This window comes from Podarcis pityusensis, assembly GCF_964106645.2.
Source record: "Podarcis pityusensis genome assembly, chromosome: 5".
In the NCBI taxonomy this organism is placed as follows: domain Eukaryota; kingdom Metazoa; phylum Chordata; class Lepidosauria; order Squamata; family Lacertidae; genus Podarcis; species Podarcis pityusensis.
The window spans coordinates 4,109,886-4,127,782 of NC_138032.1; the positions used below are offsets into that span (position 1 = coordinate 4,109,886).

Consider the following 17,897-nt stretch of genomic DNA (forward strand, 5'->3'; position numbering starts at 1 on the left):
AAACTGTTCTTAACCTGAAGCACCACTTTAGCTAATGGGGCCGCCTCCTGCTGCCACCCCGCCAGAGCACAATTTCTGTTCTCATCCTGAAACAAAGTTCTTAACCCAAGGTACTATTTCTGGGTTAGTGGAGTCTCTAACCTGAAGCGTATGTAACTTGAGGTTACATACTGTACTGTACATGGACTCTGCTGCAGTTTAGGCACTTGCTGAAAACCTTATTTGCTTTGTTGTTTGATGGCTCATGACTTCAGCTGTTACAATTTTCAGTTTTTGGGCTGCTGTGTATGCCGTACTGTGCGCATTTTGTTTTTGTACATTACATTCTTTTTACTGCTGTAAACCACGGAAATACGTTTCTAATGACAAGTGGTCTACAAATATTTATAATAAATAATAAATTCTGATCTCTTTATGTGTGTTGAACTTGGTTGAATAATTGCTGAAGTAATCGAAAGGCAAATGTAGTTTGTGTCAGGGCCCTAAAAACCTTTACTGTGAATGTTTAGGTTCATTTATTCAAAGCCTTGTCACTCCCTATCTTCAGAGCAGCTCGTTTGATGCCAGCTTTGAGCTGTTGTTTGAGAACAAAGTGACAAATAGCTTTATGTGTGAGGCAGTTTATCGTCCTCAGGCCTATTCTAGCTTTAGAAAGAATTGCCTGGTACAGCTTGCCTTAACCCTGAACCTCCGTTCCCATCACCTTCTTATTTACATTACTAGTCAGAGTTGCCTCTTGCAGGCGGCAGCAGAATCCAAGCTATGTTTAGCAGAAGTAAGTGTTGCTTCCTTTCCCTTTGGTTGCAAGACTTTGCTCAGTACTTTGCAGCTGTAAAGGTGTGATGGATTGATAATATGGACAGATTAGCTACATATGAACAAATTGCATGTCAACGCAAATTAAGAATGGATAAATATGAAGAAATATGGAAGGAATATTTAAGCGACTAGGTGGATAGTGGTGGGAAGTAGGGGAGAGAGGGGGGGGGGAAATATTGTTTAAAAGGTGTAGTCATAGGTATATCAGTGTATTCAAATCTGAAATGTCAAATTGTTATTAGTGTTATGGTTTTTGTTGTATGTGCCTTTTGCGGTTGTTGTTTGTATTGAAAAAATGATTAATTTTTTTAAAAAAGGTGTGGTGCTCTTTACCCTTCAGTGAAATGTAATTGCTCTCTTTGCTTTTCTCTTTTCTTCCTCCTTCAGGACTCCTGAACAGTGTCCAAGTGTAGTTTCCTTGTTGTCAGAAAGTTACAACCCCCACGTCCGCTACGGAGCAGCCATGGCCCTAGGAATCTGCTGTGCTGGCACCGGGAACAAGGTAAGGACAACAGAGCCCAGGCTTGCTGCCCTTCCTCTTCCATCGAGGCTGCTACCTATACCTGAAGAATTCATGGTTGGAATGAACTCCAGAAAGCCCACGCTGCCCAATAAGTGCACCATACAGTGTGCTGCATGTAACTGTGATTCCTTGTGTTAGGATTGCGGCATAAGACTTCAAAATAGAAAAGTGGATCTATCATCCGATTTAAAGTCAATTTAATGTATCATTTTTGAAGAAAAATACATCCTATCTTTGTTTTTAGGTGATACAGACACCATCTGACCAGTTTTTCCTTCCTAGGAGATAAAAGGGAATGGTTCCTTAAAAGGCGCATGCTCTCTGCGGTTTTCCTAAGTACCTGTCAGGGGCATTTCTCAGCCAAAGGAATGCACACAGCAGATAGTGAACTCTTTATTGTCAAAGGTAACACTTACAGTCACTTCTACAACTCTGGATCCTGACAGACACCAGTTGAGTGTCTAGGCACCTATTCCCAGGCCAATAATCTCAAATGGACTTGAACCGAGGGCCTTCATGGGCCGCTGCTTTTGCCGTTAGGCCTCCTGCAGACCAGCTCTTCATCTCTCTGTGCCTTTCCACCATGATCAATTACTGGCGTTTCCTGTCTCTGTGTAAGCTACCCCTTCCTGTTTGCAGACTCCCATATAACAGAGCATCTGCTACATTCAGCTCACGGATTCTGCTCTGTGCTTTTTGCCCTTTCGTATTCCTGTTTTACTTCATCTTCTGAGGATCTCCTCCGCCTTGCCACACTCTCACATGCTCTGCAGAAGCCTGATATACCCGGATTAACTTTCTGGAATTGATTTACTGTCAACGACTGGCAGCACGCTGACATGTGTGCACCGGGCGAAGGGGGGCTGGAGTCTTGACTCGGGGGGGGCAGCGGTCTGTGGGGACCTGTACCAGCCAGGAGGCAAGAATCAGAGGCAGGAGAAGCGTCAGAGCCGGAGGAAGAGGCAGGCCAGGCAAGTGAAGGGCCAGGTGCTTCCTCACCCTCGCTTGCACCACTGTCTCCCAGAACCAGGAGAGAAATGAAGAGGGAAGAGCAGATTCACCTTTCACGCAGGCGTAGTCTCAAGCAATGTGCACGCAGTCCTTTGGGGGAAGGTACATAAACGGTGAAGAGAGAATGGAATGGTCCCCTGTTGCTGATGGACCTGGGAATAGCTACCTCAGTGCTAGATTGGTGTATATAGGTCTCCAGAGCTGCAGGAGCAACTGTAAGTGCTCTTTGACAATAACAAGTTCACTCTCTTGACTGGGAAGTGCCCCTGGTATTTCACTTTGATTCACCAACCCACAAATCCATTACGCCCCCTTGTTCAGACTCCTTGGCCCATCTCTTGAAGAGGCATTTCCTTTTAAAGATCTGGATCTTCCTCTCCTCCCTGCGTCAGGGCATGCTCTCTCCTCCAGACAGTGATGTGGACTAAGCACCTATGTTGCAGGAAGGGTGGAGTAAGCCCCAGCTTTACCCCCTCTTTGTAGTGCGAGCATCTGCCTGTAGTGGACAAAAATGGTCAGCCGTTTGGTATTCACAGTCGGAGTCTGTTTTATTTCTCAATTTGTATGGGCAGGATAATAGAACCTGCTTGGCTGCAGCTCTGTACTTCTTTATTGTTTATTTCTAAAATAAAGGATCTTGAGCATCTGTTTATATCAGTGTGTCTTCCAGGGCCTACATCAACCTATTTTAAAGGCCAAGTTAATATTTTAGAACTGGGGAGATTGGAAACGAAGTTAAGCTTTTAGTTAGGCCAAAGAGGCACTTCCCTCACGCATCCGCTATAAATAGGCATGAACTCACGCAATGTCACAGATTAGGCCTGGGCCAATAAATGCACAAAAATACAACTCAGCCTTGTAAAAGGCCATATAATTAGAGCAAAGGTTTTGGAAAGCTTGTGCTGTGAAAGAAACAAAAAGTTCAGAATAATAACCCCTTGTACACTAAACCTGTACTTCATCAGCCTGTCTTTTATTTAAGACATGGCTTCTTCAGGTGATTTTTAAATCTGATTCTGTCAAGGATGCTATAGTAGTTGGATTTCCTGTGTCAGCCTGGCAGGTGGGGGGCACTGGACTGCACGCCCTTTGAGGCCTCTTCCACCTCTCTGATTCTAAGTGGGTCATCAGATCCATTTTCCAGCTCTAAAGTGGGTTAGTGAGTAAATTTGGCATGGAATGTATGCGTACTCAGCTGCTCCTGGGAATCCCCACAATGCTGATTCAGGTGTGTAAGAGGCTGAGGTTCCTACAGCCCATTCTGTGCTAAAAGTATTGCCCTCTGATGCACATCATCATGTCCTGGGTTTTGATCATCAGATGTAGAAAAATTACTTTCCAGGCCTTCAACTAGGTTTGCTCCAAATTCCAAGTTTCTGTGTGGTGTGAGGTGAGGGGTTTTTTTGGGGGGGGAGTGTGCAAATACCCAGTTTTTCTAACAATCTGAGTGCGTTTGAATTACATAATACCACATCAGCTTTTAGTCACATGGAGGTACACAATTTTGATACCCCTATAATTGATGAAGTCATCCGTGTGTTTTGGACTATAAAGTGTTGTTTAGTCGTTTAGTCGTGTCCGACTCTTCGTGACCCCATGGACCAGAGCACGCCAGGCACTCCTGTCTTCCTATAAAGTATTTCCATACATTTTAGATGTTCCCTCCTTTTCCTCACATGCTTCCCCTCAACCCAGGTTCTTAAATTTTTAGAGGTCCAATTCAGAGACTGCTCCTTTGAGAGAGGTGAAAGTGTAATCGGGGAATAGGATTTTCTCAGTGTGAGCCCTGAGGCACATCAATGAGTCAACTAAAGTGCATTGATGTTCAAAGAGCTCATCAAGCCTGGTAGTGGCGAGACAAAACAAAACTCCCCGTTGCCTAAAATAGGCATCATTTATAGCATCAGATAAATTGCTTACCTGTTACACCTAAGCTTGTAACAGATTTCATTCAGGAAAGTGTTAAATCTTCCTTCTGTTTTTGAGCTTAAATTGAGGAAATGCTTTTTAGAAAACAGTAATCACTGTTTTCACACCCTTTGCCCTGTTATCCGTGTGGTGGGCAAATATATCAATCTCAATAAAAATAAGCAAAGCTCTGTTCCATGGCCTTCTTGAAGATCCTAATCTGATAATCCTGATGAAAGCCTGGTGTTTAAAAAGTAATACAGTTAATATTATGTGTGCTCTTCTTTTTTTCTCCGAATAGGAAGCAATTAATTTGCTCGAGCCAATGACAAATGATCCTGTGAACTATGTGCGTCAAGGCGCTTTGATTGCGTCTGCCCTTATCATGATCCAGCAGACAGAGATCCTCTGCCCAAAGGTGAGTAATGGATCTTCAGCCAGGGAGGTATGCAAGAGAGAAAAGCCCTTGGCTGAAGGAGACAGAAGCTTCTGCAGCCCTGCAATAGCAGTTGCTTTAGCGAGTGGCATTCTTCAAGGAACAAAACTTCATTTTTGTAACGATATTTGAGTCCAGTAAATTGCAAGAGATGCTTGGGCGTGACTATCATTATATCAAAGTGTGCCATCTCCAAGGAGCTACCTTTGTTGCTGTCCAGGGGACAGAAACCTCACAGAAACGCTCCTCTTTCCCCAGGTAAACCGCTGAGGTCGCTGTTTTAAACTTGGAGCAGTTTTCAGTTTACCGCCTGTTTGAGTGGACTATTGGTCTTTCAGTTTGCATTCAGTAGCATGTTTGATTTTACACCTTTCCCTGGTTTATGACTTGGCCTTCAGTGCAAGGAAAAGCTAAACAGGAGAGTAAAAACTCTTCAGAGACCAAAGCCACAGGCCCAGCACAGGTAGATGACCAACTGGGTTGATCCATTGCACAGTTACGAAAACAGCAGAGCTCTGGAGGCCTTGGGTGCAAATGTGTTGATTTGATGGGGACAGTCAGCATATCCAAGAAATGTTTAGTTCTTAATGGGTCGTCCATGCAGAGGAATGTGCCGAAGTTCATTTCTAGTCTCCAGTGGCAAACAGGCAGCCTCTTGGGCCTTTGGTTTTGGCTCAGGAGCACATTTCTCTCCCAGTCTCGATCGTGGGATGGCCGCCCACAGTCCTTCCCAGGCTAAATGAAGCTTTGGTTCATACCACGCAGCCTGAGAAGGCCGTGACGGAGCATTGTGTTGGTGACTCATTTTTCAGGACGTCGCTTTCTCAAACTTCCTTGGAAGCGCTGCTCTCTGGGATATTGCCCTGCATTTTTTTACTGAATTTGGAGGTTTCTTTCACTTCTGTATAGCAGGGCTGTACGTGGGCCCATGGTCCATACTAATAAATAGCATGTGTGAGCATATCTTGTGTCTGGTACAAAGGTTTTGTAACCTAGCCATACTGGATTTCCTGGAACAGGCCACCATTCTAAATTGTTGTTCAAATTTTTGAAGTGTAACTCTCTTCTTTAAAAATAGCACCTTGTCCTGGGAAACTACATGTTTGGCTTTCTGGGAAAGGCGTCCTGGATTTAAGTTGTTGCAGCAATGTAAAAAAGTAAAATGCCTTCTCGAAACGGCAGTTTAAAAAGTAATATTCTTTCTCAGTGTAGGTTGGGGTAGAGTCAGTTTAAAACAACCCACCTGTAGCATAAGACATCTGAGAACATCCACATGTAAAAGCCTCCCTGTTTGTACAAAAGTGCTAAGCAAGAGGCCTTGGCAAGCATCCTACTAGGTTGTTCCAACTCTCTGATGCATGTAATGTCATTAGTTAATAGATCCGATGTAAAAGCCTCATCCTGTTCCTTTGCATGTTAGACTTGGGAAATTGGGAGGCATCTACTGAACGTGAGCACAGCTCTCTCCCTTTCCTGCTGCTACTGCTCTCCCCGCATATTGTGCCAGTGGTGCGCTATGTGATATGCAAGACGCAGAAGGGAGAAGCTGCCTGTCTAGAGTTCCTGCAGTCTACAGAAGATGGGCAAGAAAGGTGCTGGGCATTGGAGATCTGTACTTTGTAATCATTACTGGGGCTAAGATATGGGGGAATAGCCGAAGAGCTTCTGTGGTTCAGGAAAGGCTGATGAAGAAGGCTACCTTGATCATTGGGGTAGTGCATCTGGCTGTTAACCAGAAGGTTGGTGGTTTGAGTCCAGCCAGGGGCAGCTGTGGGCAGGATTCCTGCATTGCAGGGGATTGGACCAGATGATCCATCGGGTCCCTTTCAATTTTATGATTCTAGGGCTGTCTGTAGTCCAGACTTTTTAAAAATAAATGTGTAAACTGTATAAATTATTTAAATCAAGACGAGTTACATGATTTTGCCTATTTTACATTATTCTGACCCACCACAGAGTTTTTCCAGGCAGGGGGAGTGGCAAGGAGCTGAAGCTCTGCACTCTGAACATGGGCAGTTTTATCCTGCATCTTTTCTGGCACCTGGGACATTGCCCACACTGTGTCAAGCCTGCCACAAAACCCTTAAGGACTAAAAACTTGATTTTTTAAAAGAGGGGAGCAAGAGATTCTCAGAAAGCTCAACCAGGTATAATATTTTAATGCTTCAGCTTTCCTTGGTTCCTGTGAAGTTGGAGCAACATATGTTCTCGATTAAGTAAAATGCTGCGTTTTGAAATCCTAGGCAGAGATAGAAAGCATCTTCAGATTTCATTGACCAATAAAACACTGAACAAGTGTGGTCAAGATTGAAAGCAAGGCAGTTGTAAGTGCAGTGTAGTCTCTAAACCAGTATGCAATATTTTAAAGTGCACATGTCATACAGACAATATTGGTGTTTGTTCCTTAAGCTTACCCGCAGGATTGGCCCTGCCACTTGTTTTACTGGATGCAACAGGGGTGAAGCCTCGTTGAAAATATGTCTGGATTTTTAAGCCAACCTGTACAAAGAACCAGGCAAGATTATTCTCCTTGGTCCACCATACCAACAGGCACCACAGCCAAACACAATGTGCATCATTCCTATCTATTTCTGAACAAAAGGAGAGGCTCATGAGGTGCTATCTCTTTCTGGCACGTGGTTTGTAAAGCAATGCAGAGTTCTTATCAGGTGAAGAAAGCTCACTGAATATGATCAGCTCGGAAGAGCAAGGCCTGTCTTGTTTGCTAATGGTTTTATGCAAGCCGCTTTGGGATCCTTTTCAGCAGTGGAGTAGGGTGTAAATGCTTTACCTAATAATCTGTGAATACAGCTGAGGATGGGGAAAGTGGAACTTGATCTGGATGAGCTCATGGATTACTCTAGAGAGCAAGTAGAGTCAACTGCAGGATAATAAGCCCTCCTGCTAGATGCTATTGTCTTACCGGCTTGCTGCAGAAGAAGGAAAGAGGGTGGGTATTGGTTGATCCAAAGCAGATATCTGTACAGCTCGGAAGACATGGGAGCAATTAGCATCTTTGATTTTCAAAAGATGAACTAGATCAAGTGGAGAGTTAGTCTTAGTGCAGTGGAGCATAATGTTGGACTTGGACGTGGAAGACCTGTGAAGCTGGACTCACTTCAAGGCCCTGGCAGATCCAGACATTCTTGGCACCAGTACCCCATTCATAAAATAGGAATGATGAATTTTCCCTTGGGGTGGTGGAAAACCAGAATTAAATGCAGGGCCAGCCCAAGACATTTCAGCACTTGAGGTGGACCCCAAAATGGCTCCCCCCTGCCTGCCAGGGAAGAAAGGGTAAGAGAGGATCTACATCTATGATTGGGAACAAGGGAGGAAGCAAATCAACATCAAGATCTGCTGGTCCAGTGGATTCTGCCGCCTGAGGCAGTTGCCACGCTGTACCTCATGGGTGGGCCGGCCCCGATTAAATGTTGTGCGGGTAGGGTTGTGGCACTGCAGTAAATGCAGCCTGCCGTGGGGGCTTCAAACCCAAGCTGCTTTCGCTCTTCATAGCATTACTAAAACACCTGCATCTAGCCGCACAAGTCACATTATTTTGCAATTGGCTGTGTAAATTGAGAAGTTGGATTGGGTGTTGGATCTGAATCGGGGAGACCTGGCTCCGGCTCCCTGCACATGCATGAAGCTCACTGTGAATGGACCTGGGCAAACCTACCTAGACCCCAAGATGTAAGAGATAACACAAAGCTTTTATAGTACGCTGAGCTCAAGCACACACTCTCTGCCTGTGGCTTCCCACAACTGCTATTCCTTTGGCTTCTTTTTTGCTTTGGAGCCCCTTTCATGGTGCTGGTTCTAGCCTTCAGAGGACCAGTTACCTGCTCCCATGTAGGGCTGCCTGGGAATTGAGATCAGTGTCCCTTGCTCTCAGTGCCATCTCAGGAGACTCAGCAAGTCAACATGACCCTGCATTGCCCTCCCAGTTGGACTTGACCCAGCTCCCTCTTCATGTGGCATCTACCAGAAACAGAACACACCTTTACTTCAATGGGGGGTTTCTTTGTGAGTGAAAGTAGCCAAGTCATATTCTTGCTAATTTTAATGTATAACATAACCGACTCTTGCAGCTGCCAGGCTTGTGTTTTTGTTTTGTTTTTAAGTTTTTGGTTGCATTTCTTGGCATTTTACTGATCATATTATATCAGTAATATATCTAATATTCTGTGGTATCCAACGCGTGTGTCCTGTCAGCATAAGGATCAATGCTTGCTCAATTAAACTTTCCTCTCCTGGCCCCCACACCCTGCAGCCTTCCCCAAATCTGCTTCAGGGGCTTGGGGGAACCCCAAAAACAGATTTAAGGGGCGTGCAGGGATTGGGGGGCACTTCCATTGTGCAAGTAGAAATCCTTACACTGATTGGACATGTTAGTTGGAATACCATCCTGTGCTTTCTTGGTTTTGTTGTGTGCCACTTTGATTACTTTTAATAAAAGGGCAGGCTATAAGTTTATCATTAACCTTCCCTGCAGTGAGTGGCCACAGCATTGGTGGTTGCTGTTGCGTTGGCTGGTGTTGTGGGGCTTGCCCTCGGTTCACTCAGGGCAGTGGGGAGGGCAAGCAAGTCTGGCTGATGCGCCCTCAGACATTCCCTGGAATCCCTGCGCTCCTGTGGCAGGTAGCACAGCGTTCCTCGCCAAAAGGATTGACGCGGACGTCGGCAGCCGGAATGCAGAAAATGCAGGAGCCGGTGCTTCTGAGCAACATCACATAGTCCATAAAGCCTGTCAGTTGCACAATGGAATGGCAAAAGTGCTTCATTTCCAGGAGCCGCTATGAGCCGTCCTGACAGTTGGAGCTATAAACTGAGCTGCCGTGTTTGGGGAGCAGCCTTCTGGGGCTGTATTTCATCGCTGGCTCCACTGCAAGTTAGCTGAGTATAACCTGAGTGGCAGATTCAGTGGGCAGCTTTTGATCACATCCTCTGGCTTCCTCTTATGAGCTTCCTTTTGAAAAGTGGCGCTGATGGACGCTCCACCATGTGTCAGTCCAGCAAGAGCAGGGGCTCTTAAAGACATTTTCAGGCAGCAGTTGGGAAGACCTCCTTTGACCTGCAGTGCATCTCAACCGGGCCTGGAGCCAATACCCACGATGGCTGATGGTGTTGGGGAAAATAGTGCCCTGGTTTCTCCCTTGCAGCTGCTTATTGTGGTAGCTTAAAGCAGTAGTGGGGGACACGGGTGGCGCTGTGGTGTAAACCACTGAGCCTTGGGCTTGGCGATCGGAAGGTCGGTGGTTCAAATCCCTGCGACGGGGTGAGCTCCCGTTGTTCGGTCCCAGCTCCTGCCAACCTAGCAGTTCAAAAGCATGCAGTGCAAGTAGATAAATAGGTACCGCTCCGGCGGAAAGGTAAGTGGCATTTCCATGCTCTGCTCTGGCTTCGCCAGAAGCGGCTGAGTCATGCTGGCCACATGACCCGGAAAAACTATCTGCGGAAGCGTACAAATGCCGGCTCCCTTGGCCTGTAGAGTGAGATGAGCGCTGCAACCCCAGAGTCATTCGCAACTGGACTTAACTGTCAGGGGTACCTTTACCTTTACCTAAAGCAGCAGTGGTTAACCAGGTGCTTAGAGGGTATTTATTTTCTGCATTTATATCTCACCTTCCTTACATCCCAGAAGCCAAGGGTTCCCAGGCCGTCCACACATCTAGGCACTGACCAGAACTAGCTTCAACAAGCTTGCGGCCTCCTGTGTTTTCAGAACATATCCTCAGACATGAGGGCTCCCGGAGTTTGTACCACAAAGCCATCTCAGAACTTCACCAGCAGTTGGGAGGAGATAGGACAACACTGGGCTTCAGGTGTTCGTTAGGCCCTCTCTCCCAAGTATGTCTGTGTTGCGGAGGCATAAAACCAGGGTTTGCGTCACAAAACTGGCTTGGAATTTTGACATAAGCAACGCTGATTTATGTGTGTTCAGTAGGATCCTGCTTTTAATATGTCAGGCGTACTTATAGGTAGTGCCACAGAACAGAACACAATTTTGATTTTTGAAGGGTTTTCTGGGATTGGACAGTTTGCAGTTAGCTTGGTTACTTTCTCTAAGGCATTGAGTGGGCTGCTGTTCAGGTCTCAACCAGCCTGTTTAATTTTGACCCCTCAGCAGTAAAGCCTGGCTAGTGGAATTCCTTTTGACTTGAAGGCTTGCTGTAGACGATCCTTGCGCCCGGTGGACTCTAGAGGAAGAGATTGTGGCATTTGCTCTGCAGTGCCGTGAACAAGATAGCCCTGGCGGTTTGCTTTAACACCACAGTTGGTAGCCTTTTTTAAACGCAGGAGCTGAGCTGTTCTGGCTTTCGTCAGCCATTTGAGATGGTGAATGGCCTGCCGCAAATGAAGTGGAGTGAATTGCTGCCTGTGTTCCAACGTTGCCCTGGACGCCACCCAAATGTACCCCAGCAGGCCTTTTTCTAAGGCCGTAAAACTTCAAAGAGCCATGGAGTTCTGTCGAGAGGGTGGAGGGCACACAACCCACAGACAGGTTTCATACCTTGCTCTAAAAATATCGCCATGTGGCACATCCTTCCCAGTTCTGGTCTTCTGGCCTGGCAGACCTAAAGAGCTGACAGTTAACCACAATGGTAGGGTGTCTAGAATAGATGTGGATGGAAGGAGGGATTTGGAGGTAGTCTTGCTGTGAAGGGAAGTGCTCTTGTGCACCCCCCATTCATTTCAGGGGGGCTGAGAACTTCAGTCCGCAAGCCACCATCCCGGTGGGCTGCAATCCCTGCTGTTAATTAGAGGAAGAGGGGATACTAAATCATTTAGATTTTTCTCTTTGGGCACCCCAACCAGGGTTATACTGTAGGATTCACAAGCTAGCAAATGTAGGCTTTATGAACATGGCTGTGTGCATTATGCCCTTGGTGTGGCAGGGAGTTGAAATTCTGCACTTGAAATTCTGTACCAGGAAACACTGGGTTCTGCAATAGATATAAATTATTTCACTTGGCAGAATTTATTCTCCAGTTTTTACTATTTTGCATATGTCTTGCTTTGTTAGTCAAAGGGGAAGGGGAAGGAGTTTTGCCCAAGCCACCTCTGGTTTCTGCGGAGTCTTAGCAGACATTGCCCCATACGTTTCCCAGCACATCTTTGCCGTCCCATGAGGACTTGAAACATGCTGATGGGGGGCGGGGTGTTAAATGCGAAGCTTGGAGTTTTTTGGGAAGGTACACTCTGCATCCAGTATTCTGTGGACTTTCTGTGCTCCCCTGGAATTTGTGGGTTTAACATGGAGTTTCCTTCAGGTGCTGCGCGACTGTTTGCTGGAGAAATTGTATCAATAGCCCGGGTCTGAAATATGCCAAAGAATGCAGAGACAACAGCAAAGCTTCTTTTGCAGTCTCTGGCTGCTTTACATGTCAACAGGCCACCAAAGTACCATCTTTGAGACAGAGTTTCCGCCACACACCTTTCTGGCTTTTGTTCTTTGTAGAACTTGCAACATGTATAGCAGCCGAAGGTGGTTTGCAAAAATTCCCCTCTCTCCCTCTTTTTTGGTTTGATTTCCAGGCCAAAAGCAGGCAGGCCATTTTTAATGTAGGAAAAGCCTCTTTCTGTGGAAAGGGTTAGGATAGTGGTGGGGAACCTGGGGGCCTCAGGATAATGGTTAGACTCCACTTCCCATCAGGCCCAGCCAGTGTGGCCATTGGTCAGGGATGATGGAAGTTGTAGTCCAGGGACATCTAGACAGTATCAGGCACACATCATACTCTAAGACTTTCTCACTTAAAATGCACATACACCCAGAAATGCAAAAGCACGAATCAATGTGGAACATTTAGTAGGGCCCTCATTGTTAAAAATGAGTCGTGCCTCTAGTTTACTCAGGTCAGTAATTCCCCAACTGCGTGCCATGGTGATGTTTGCATGCAGCAAGAAATTGAATAAACGCTGCAATGATGAATCCCAAGGCCTCCGAAAAGGCTGCTTGCTGGGTATGTGTATGATTCATCACCGCTCTAGCCATTCCCCTTTTCAGTCAGTCTCCCCTTGCAGGTACAGAGGTAGAGATCTGACAGACGTGCGCAGTGAATGTGATTGGGTGCAGGAAAGCAAGCAGAATTGCCCAACACCTGAGAGGGGGTTGCCTGCTGCATCTCTGTGTGAGTGGCTGTTCTGGAAGGCCCTTTAGATCAGGGACTTGGGCAACAAAAAGGGGGTGGGAGATATGGGTTCCTCTATGGTGTGTGATTCTTCTGTGTTCAGATGACAGGCATGCTTAAGCTCTCAGAACCGACTCTGGCATTGCCATCAATCTCCCCCCTGTCGGATGTGGCTTGCCAGTCCCTGGACTGCATCCTAGAGCATCGCTGGTGGCGCTGAATAGCTTCCATACCCAAGTGCAGTGTCGCAGGGGTCCAGCCAGCCCTCCCATCGCATGCAGAGCCCTTTGCTGTCAGACTACAGACGCCAGTGTGAACATTAGCAGATCTGCGGAATGTCTCCCAGCTCCGGCCGTGATCTGTTTCTCTGAAGATTTGATTACGGTGTGGATTCTAGATCATGGCCCGTATGGCTAGCAACTTTTTTCTTTATCTTTTTTCATTTTCAGAGTTTATAGTAACTGTCAAGGTCTTATAAACAACATGAGTCCACATGTTCTGGAAGCCACAGGAATGAAGAGGCAGCACCCTGGGCGAAAAGCAACCTGGTTTTAATCTGTCTTCCACGTGCTGCAATGCCTTTTGGTTTCTGTCTCTCCCCGCTGACACCCCCCCCCCCCAAGCACAAAGTGTTGAAAGAAGCTCAAGCACAACATCCCCTGCTCTGCTGGAATATTTTAGGCTTTTATGTGTTCCCTCCCTCATAAGCAGAATCTCGTACCAGGGGAAGAATTTGGCACCCTGAGAACATCAGTTGTTGGGAAGAGCTGTAAAACTTTCCCTTGTTGGGCTGGCATTCAACATCTGGATTAAGCTGACATGTGTGCAGGAGGGTAACTTTAATTTCACTGGTGTGGTGGTCTTTTAAAAAATGAATCGTTTGCCCATTGTGAGCCGCCAGGAAGAAATGGAAGAGAGAACCATAGAGTTGGAAGGGACCACACCGGTCATCTAGTCCAACCCTCTGCAGTGCAGGAATCTTTTGCCCAATATGGAGCTCGAACCCACAACTTTTGAGATCAAGAGTTTTGTGCTCTGCTGACTGAGCTATCCCAGGAGGAATTGAACTGTGTAAATTTTAAACCACAAAAAAGTTGTCATGCGTGTGTGTGGTATATGGTGGGAGAAACATGGTAGAAACGTGCTAAGAGGAAGGCACACTTGGCAAATCCACACCGTGATCAACTCTCACCCAGAAACCAATGTCCCCACTGTGGAAGGACGTGTGGATCCAGAATTGGCGTCCATGGTCACTTACGGACTCATTGTTAAAACCGTGTTTATGGAAGACAATCTTACTCGGCTACGAGTGATCGAAGAAGAAGAAGATATGGTGGGGGGGATGTTGTTGTTGTTGTTTAGTGGTGTACGCCTCTTTGTGACCCCCTGGACCAGAGCACACCAGGCACTTCTGTCTTCCACTGCCTCCCGCAGTTTGGTCAAACTCATGCTGGTAGCTTCGAGAACACTGTCCCACCATCTTGTCCTCTGTCGTCCCCTTCTCCTTGTGCCCTCCATCTTTCCCAACATCAGGGTCTTTTCCAGGGAGACTTCTCTTTACTCATGAGGTGGCCAAAGTCTTGGAGCCTCAGCTTCAGAATCTGTCCTTCCAGTGAGCACTCAGGGCTGATTTCCTTCAGAATGGGGAGAGATAACTTTAGATAAATTTACTTGTGATTCATAGAGACATCACCTTGCCAACAAAGGTCCGTATAGTTAAAGCCATGGTTTTCCCAGTATGGAAAGTGAGAGCTGGACCATCAAGAAGGCTGATCACCAAAGAATTGATGCTTTTGAATTATGGTGCTGGAGGAGACTCTTGAGAGTCCCATGGACTGCAAGAAGATCAAATGTATCCATTCTTCAGGAAATCAGCCCTGAGTGCTCACTGGAAGGACAGATCCTGAAGCTGAGACTCCAATACTTTGGCCACCTCATTGAGAAGAGAAGACTCCCTGGAAAAGGCCCTGATGTTGGGAAAGATGGAGGGCACAAGGAGAAGGGGACGGCAGAGGACGAGATGGTTGGACGGTGTTCTCGAAGCTACAAACATGAGTCTGACCAAACTGTGGGAGGCAGTGGAAGACAGGAGTGCCTGGCGTGCTCTGGTCCATGGGGTCACGAAGAGTCGGACACGACTAAACGAATAAACAACAACTTGTGATTCATATAGAATCATAGAACTGTACAGTTGGAAAGGGACCCCCTGGGTCATCTAGTCCAACCCCCTGCAATGCAGGAATCTCAACACGCCATCCCCCATCCAATTTGAAACCATACTGGACCCTTCTTAGCTTAGCAAATGTGCTATCAGTTTTATTGCTGCACCACTGCTGTTACCAGTGACAGTCAGTGTTGCAGATGCTTTCTAAAAATGGCGTTGGCATGTGTGCTAGGCTTCTCCAAGGGTGGGACCCTCAGGCCTATAGTTGTTAAATATCTGCCTATCAGACACCAATGTTTGTCATGGGACCTTGATGGGCAATTTATATAGGCAAAGTTACAGTGGGAGGGAGCAGTTGAGCCCCAGAGAAGTGCCAGGAGTGCAGATGGCTAGCCTGCGCTTCTGCGTCAAGCCACTCCACCTCCCTGCCTCCGGGACATGATACAGGTGCCCTGTTTCTTTTGTACTTGATTTATTTCAGACTGCATCCGACTCCTTCCTAAAGGAAATCTGGAAAGCACTATAAAGTAACAGAAAACAATAGAAAACAGGGACACTCTCAGCAGCTCAGAATAACTAAGAGGGCACAAAAGCCTGATTAATCAGAGTGACACAGGCCCTGAAGGGTATCCTCTTTGCAGAAAACTCGGGGGTGAATTCCTTCTTGTCCCTGTCCTTGTTCTCCGAGACAGAGAAGCTTGTGGAGCTAAGCCTTGTGTAAATGTTCATTGGGGGGGGGAGCACTTAAAGTCCTCATTAGTCTTTTAGTCAGTTCGTCCCCCCCACCAACCCGAATTGGTTCAGAGACTTCAAAGCCATCCAGTGAAATAAATGCCGAATGCACGTAAAGCAGTTTCCTTGTTTTCTTTCGTCGTGGGCTTTTACGGAAACGCCGCTCCATTCATTACTCTAAAGCAATTCTAAGCATGCGGAGGAATTGGCATAGGAAGGAATCATATTAGCGGCTTCCATAATTTGGTTTGATTTATTAGAGAAAATTGAGTAACGGGGAGGAATTGCATCCTGCCTTTGGAACATTCTTTCTGCCCTTGTCCAGAAATGTACAGGCTGGCTTTGTTGACTCCAGCGCTAGGATTTTCCTTCTTATGGAAGGCAAGAGAGGAATGGCAGCCCCTGCTGCCTAGGAAGATATTACGCCATTATTATTATTATTGTTATTGTTGTTGTTGTTGTTGCTACTGATTCATGCCATCCAGTTCAGATTAGCACTTGGTCAGATGATTAAACCCAGGATTCAGTTTGCTACTAAAGGGCAAGGAGAATGGCAGGTGTGTTTTGAACATAGTCTTCCTAGATAAGTGTGATCTAGTGCTTGGAGTCTCAGACCTAGACGAGGACCTGCGAAACCAGGGTTCCAGATCCCCACTCAGCCAAGAAAGCCCACTGGGTTACCTTGGGTGCCAGTCACTGCCTCTCTGAGCCTCACCTACCTCACAGGTTTGTTGTGAGGATGAAATGAAGTGAGGGGAAAGTATGCATGCCACTTTGAGCTCATTGGAGGAAAGGTGGGATATAAACGGAACGGTGAATGAATAAACCAATTTGTTTAAAGGATCACAGAATTGTGTTTGGAATCCCCTGCACCTTGATGGGTTTCCCTTCTGCAGTTTTGTTTTGTTTTATACTTGTGTTTTAAACCTTGCCCCTCTCTTCTCTCTTGCAGGTCAGCCAGTTCAGGCAGCTGTATTCCAAAGTCATCAACGATAAACACGACGATGTGATGGCCAAGTTTGGAGCAATCCTGGCTCAGGGCATATTGGACGCAGGTGATTTCTGCTGCTGCAAAGAGGTGTTGGGTTCAGTCAATTCCTTTTCATTTTATTGTTCAGTTCGCTGAACAAATCGGTTGGAACATGCAGACTTGCACGAAGCCCAGTGTAAGGTTTTTCCTAGCCACGCTGATCTCTCCACTTCCCCCACAGAATGTGTACCTTGCCGCCGTCCTTGTTTTCCTTTAAGTACTTTGAATGATTATGAAATTATGGTAATGGGTTTATTTGTATAGTCCTATCAGTATGCACAGGGCTTTACAGATTGCCCATCTTGTCTGCTGTAGCAAAGCAAAGCGAGGCATTGTGTCCTTGGATAGTCAAGACTCTGCCTTGAAGCATCTGCAGTCATTACGTACGTGTGTCATTTCCAGGTTTCACAGGACAGCTTTTATTTTTTTTAAAAGGATCCTGGCCTTTGATGTGCATAGGGATCCTCCTGGCGTGGAGACTAAAAGCTGGCAGATTTGTTAATACCTAATATTTAGAATTTGCGAATAACGTCCACAGTGCTTCATGTGCATTATCTCAGTAATTGTTACAGCAGCCCTGCAAGTTAGAGGCTGAGCCCTGTAGCTGGATCAGACCCAAAGGGGGACTCTGCTGAAAAGCAGGATAATATCCTTCTGGATCACACCAAAGGAGCCTCTATTGCAGCTTCCTGTTCTCACAGTGACCAACTAGATCCCTCTGGGAAGCCCATAGGCAGGACCTGAGTGCAACAGCGCACTCTCCAGCAAGTGGTGCTCAGAGGCATGCTGCTTCCGACTGGGGGACCAGGGCATACTCATTGTGGCTGGTAGCTATGGATGGCCTTACCTTGCGTGGATTGGTCCAAGCTCCTTTTAAAGCTGCCCTGGTTGGTGGCCACCCAGGATGATGTTCACCCTCATTTTGCAGAAGCTGAGAGATACTGGCTTGCCTGAGGCCGCCTCACAGAATTCATGGGAGCTTTGAGCGGTCAAATGCATCTGCAAGGGGCAGCAGCAGTCCTGAAGGCTCCTCGGTTTCTATCTAGCATTAAGCTCCTGCACCCAATCTGCAGTCGCTGTCCAACCTGCTTTGGATGTCTTCATCGCATTCGTAAATAACTCACTAGTCCCCCGAGTTGTTA

General features: G+C 46.5%; 1 protein-coding gene across 1 annotated transcript in view; it reads left to right on the forward strand.

Moving 5' to 3' along the window:
* PSMD1 (proteasome 26S subunit, non-ATPase 1) overlaps nucleotides 1–17,897 on the forward strand; it is an 85,625-nt gene that overhangs the window by 54,307 nt on the left and 13,421 nt on the right. The window contains exons 17-19 of the mRNA XM_081007402.1: nucleotides 1,207–1,321; nucleotides 4,563–4,679; nucleotides 16,678–16,780. Of these exons, the coding sequence (XP_080863528.1) occupies nucleotides 1,207–1,321; nucleotides 4,563–4,679; nucleotides 16,678–16,780 (335 nt within the window). The remainder of the gene's footprint in view (nucleotides 1–1,206; nucleotides 1,322–4,562; nucleotides 4,680–16,677; nucleotides 16,781–17,897) is intronic.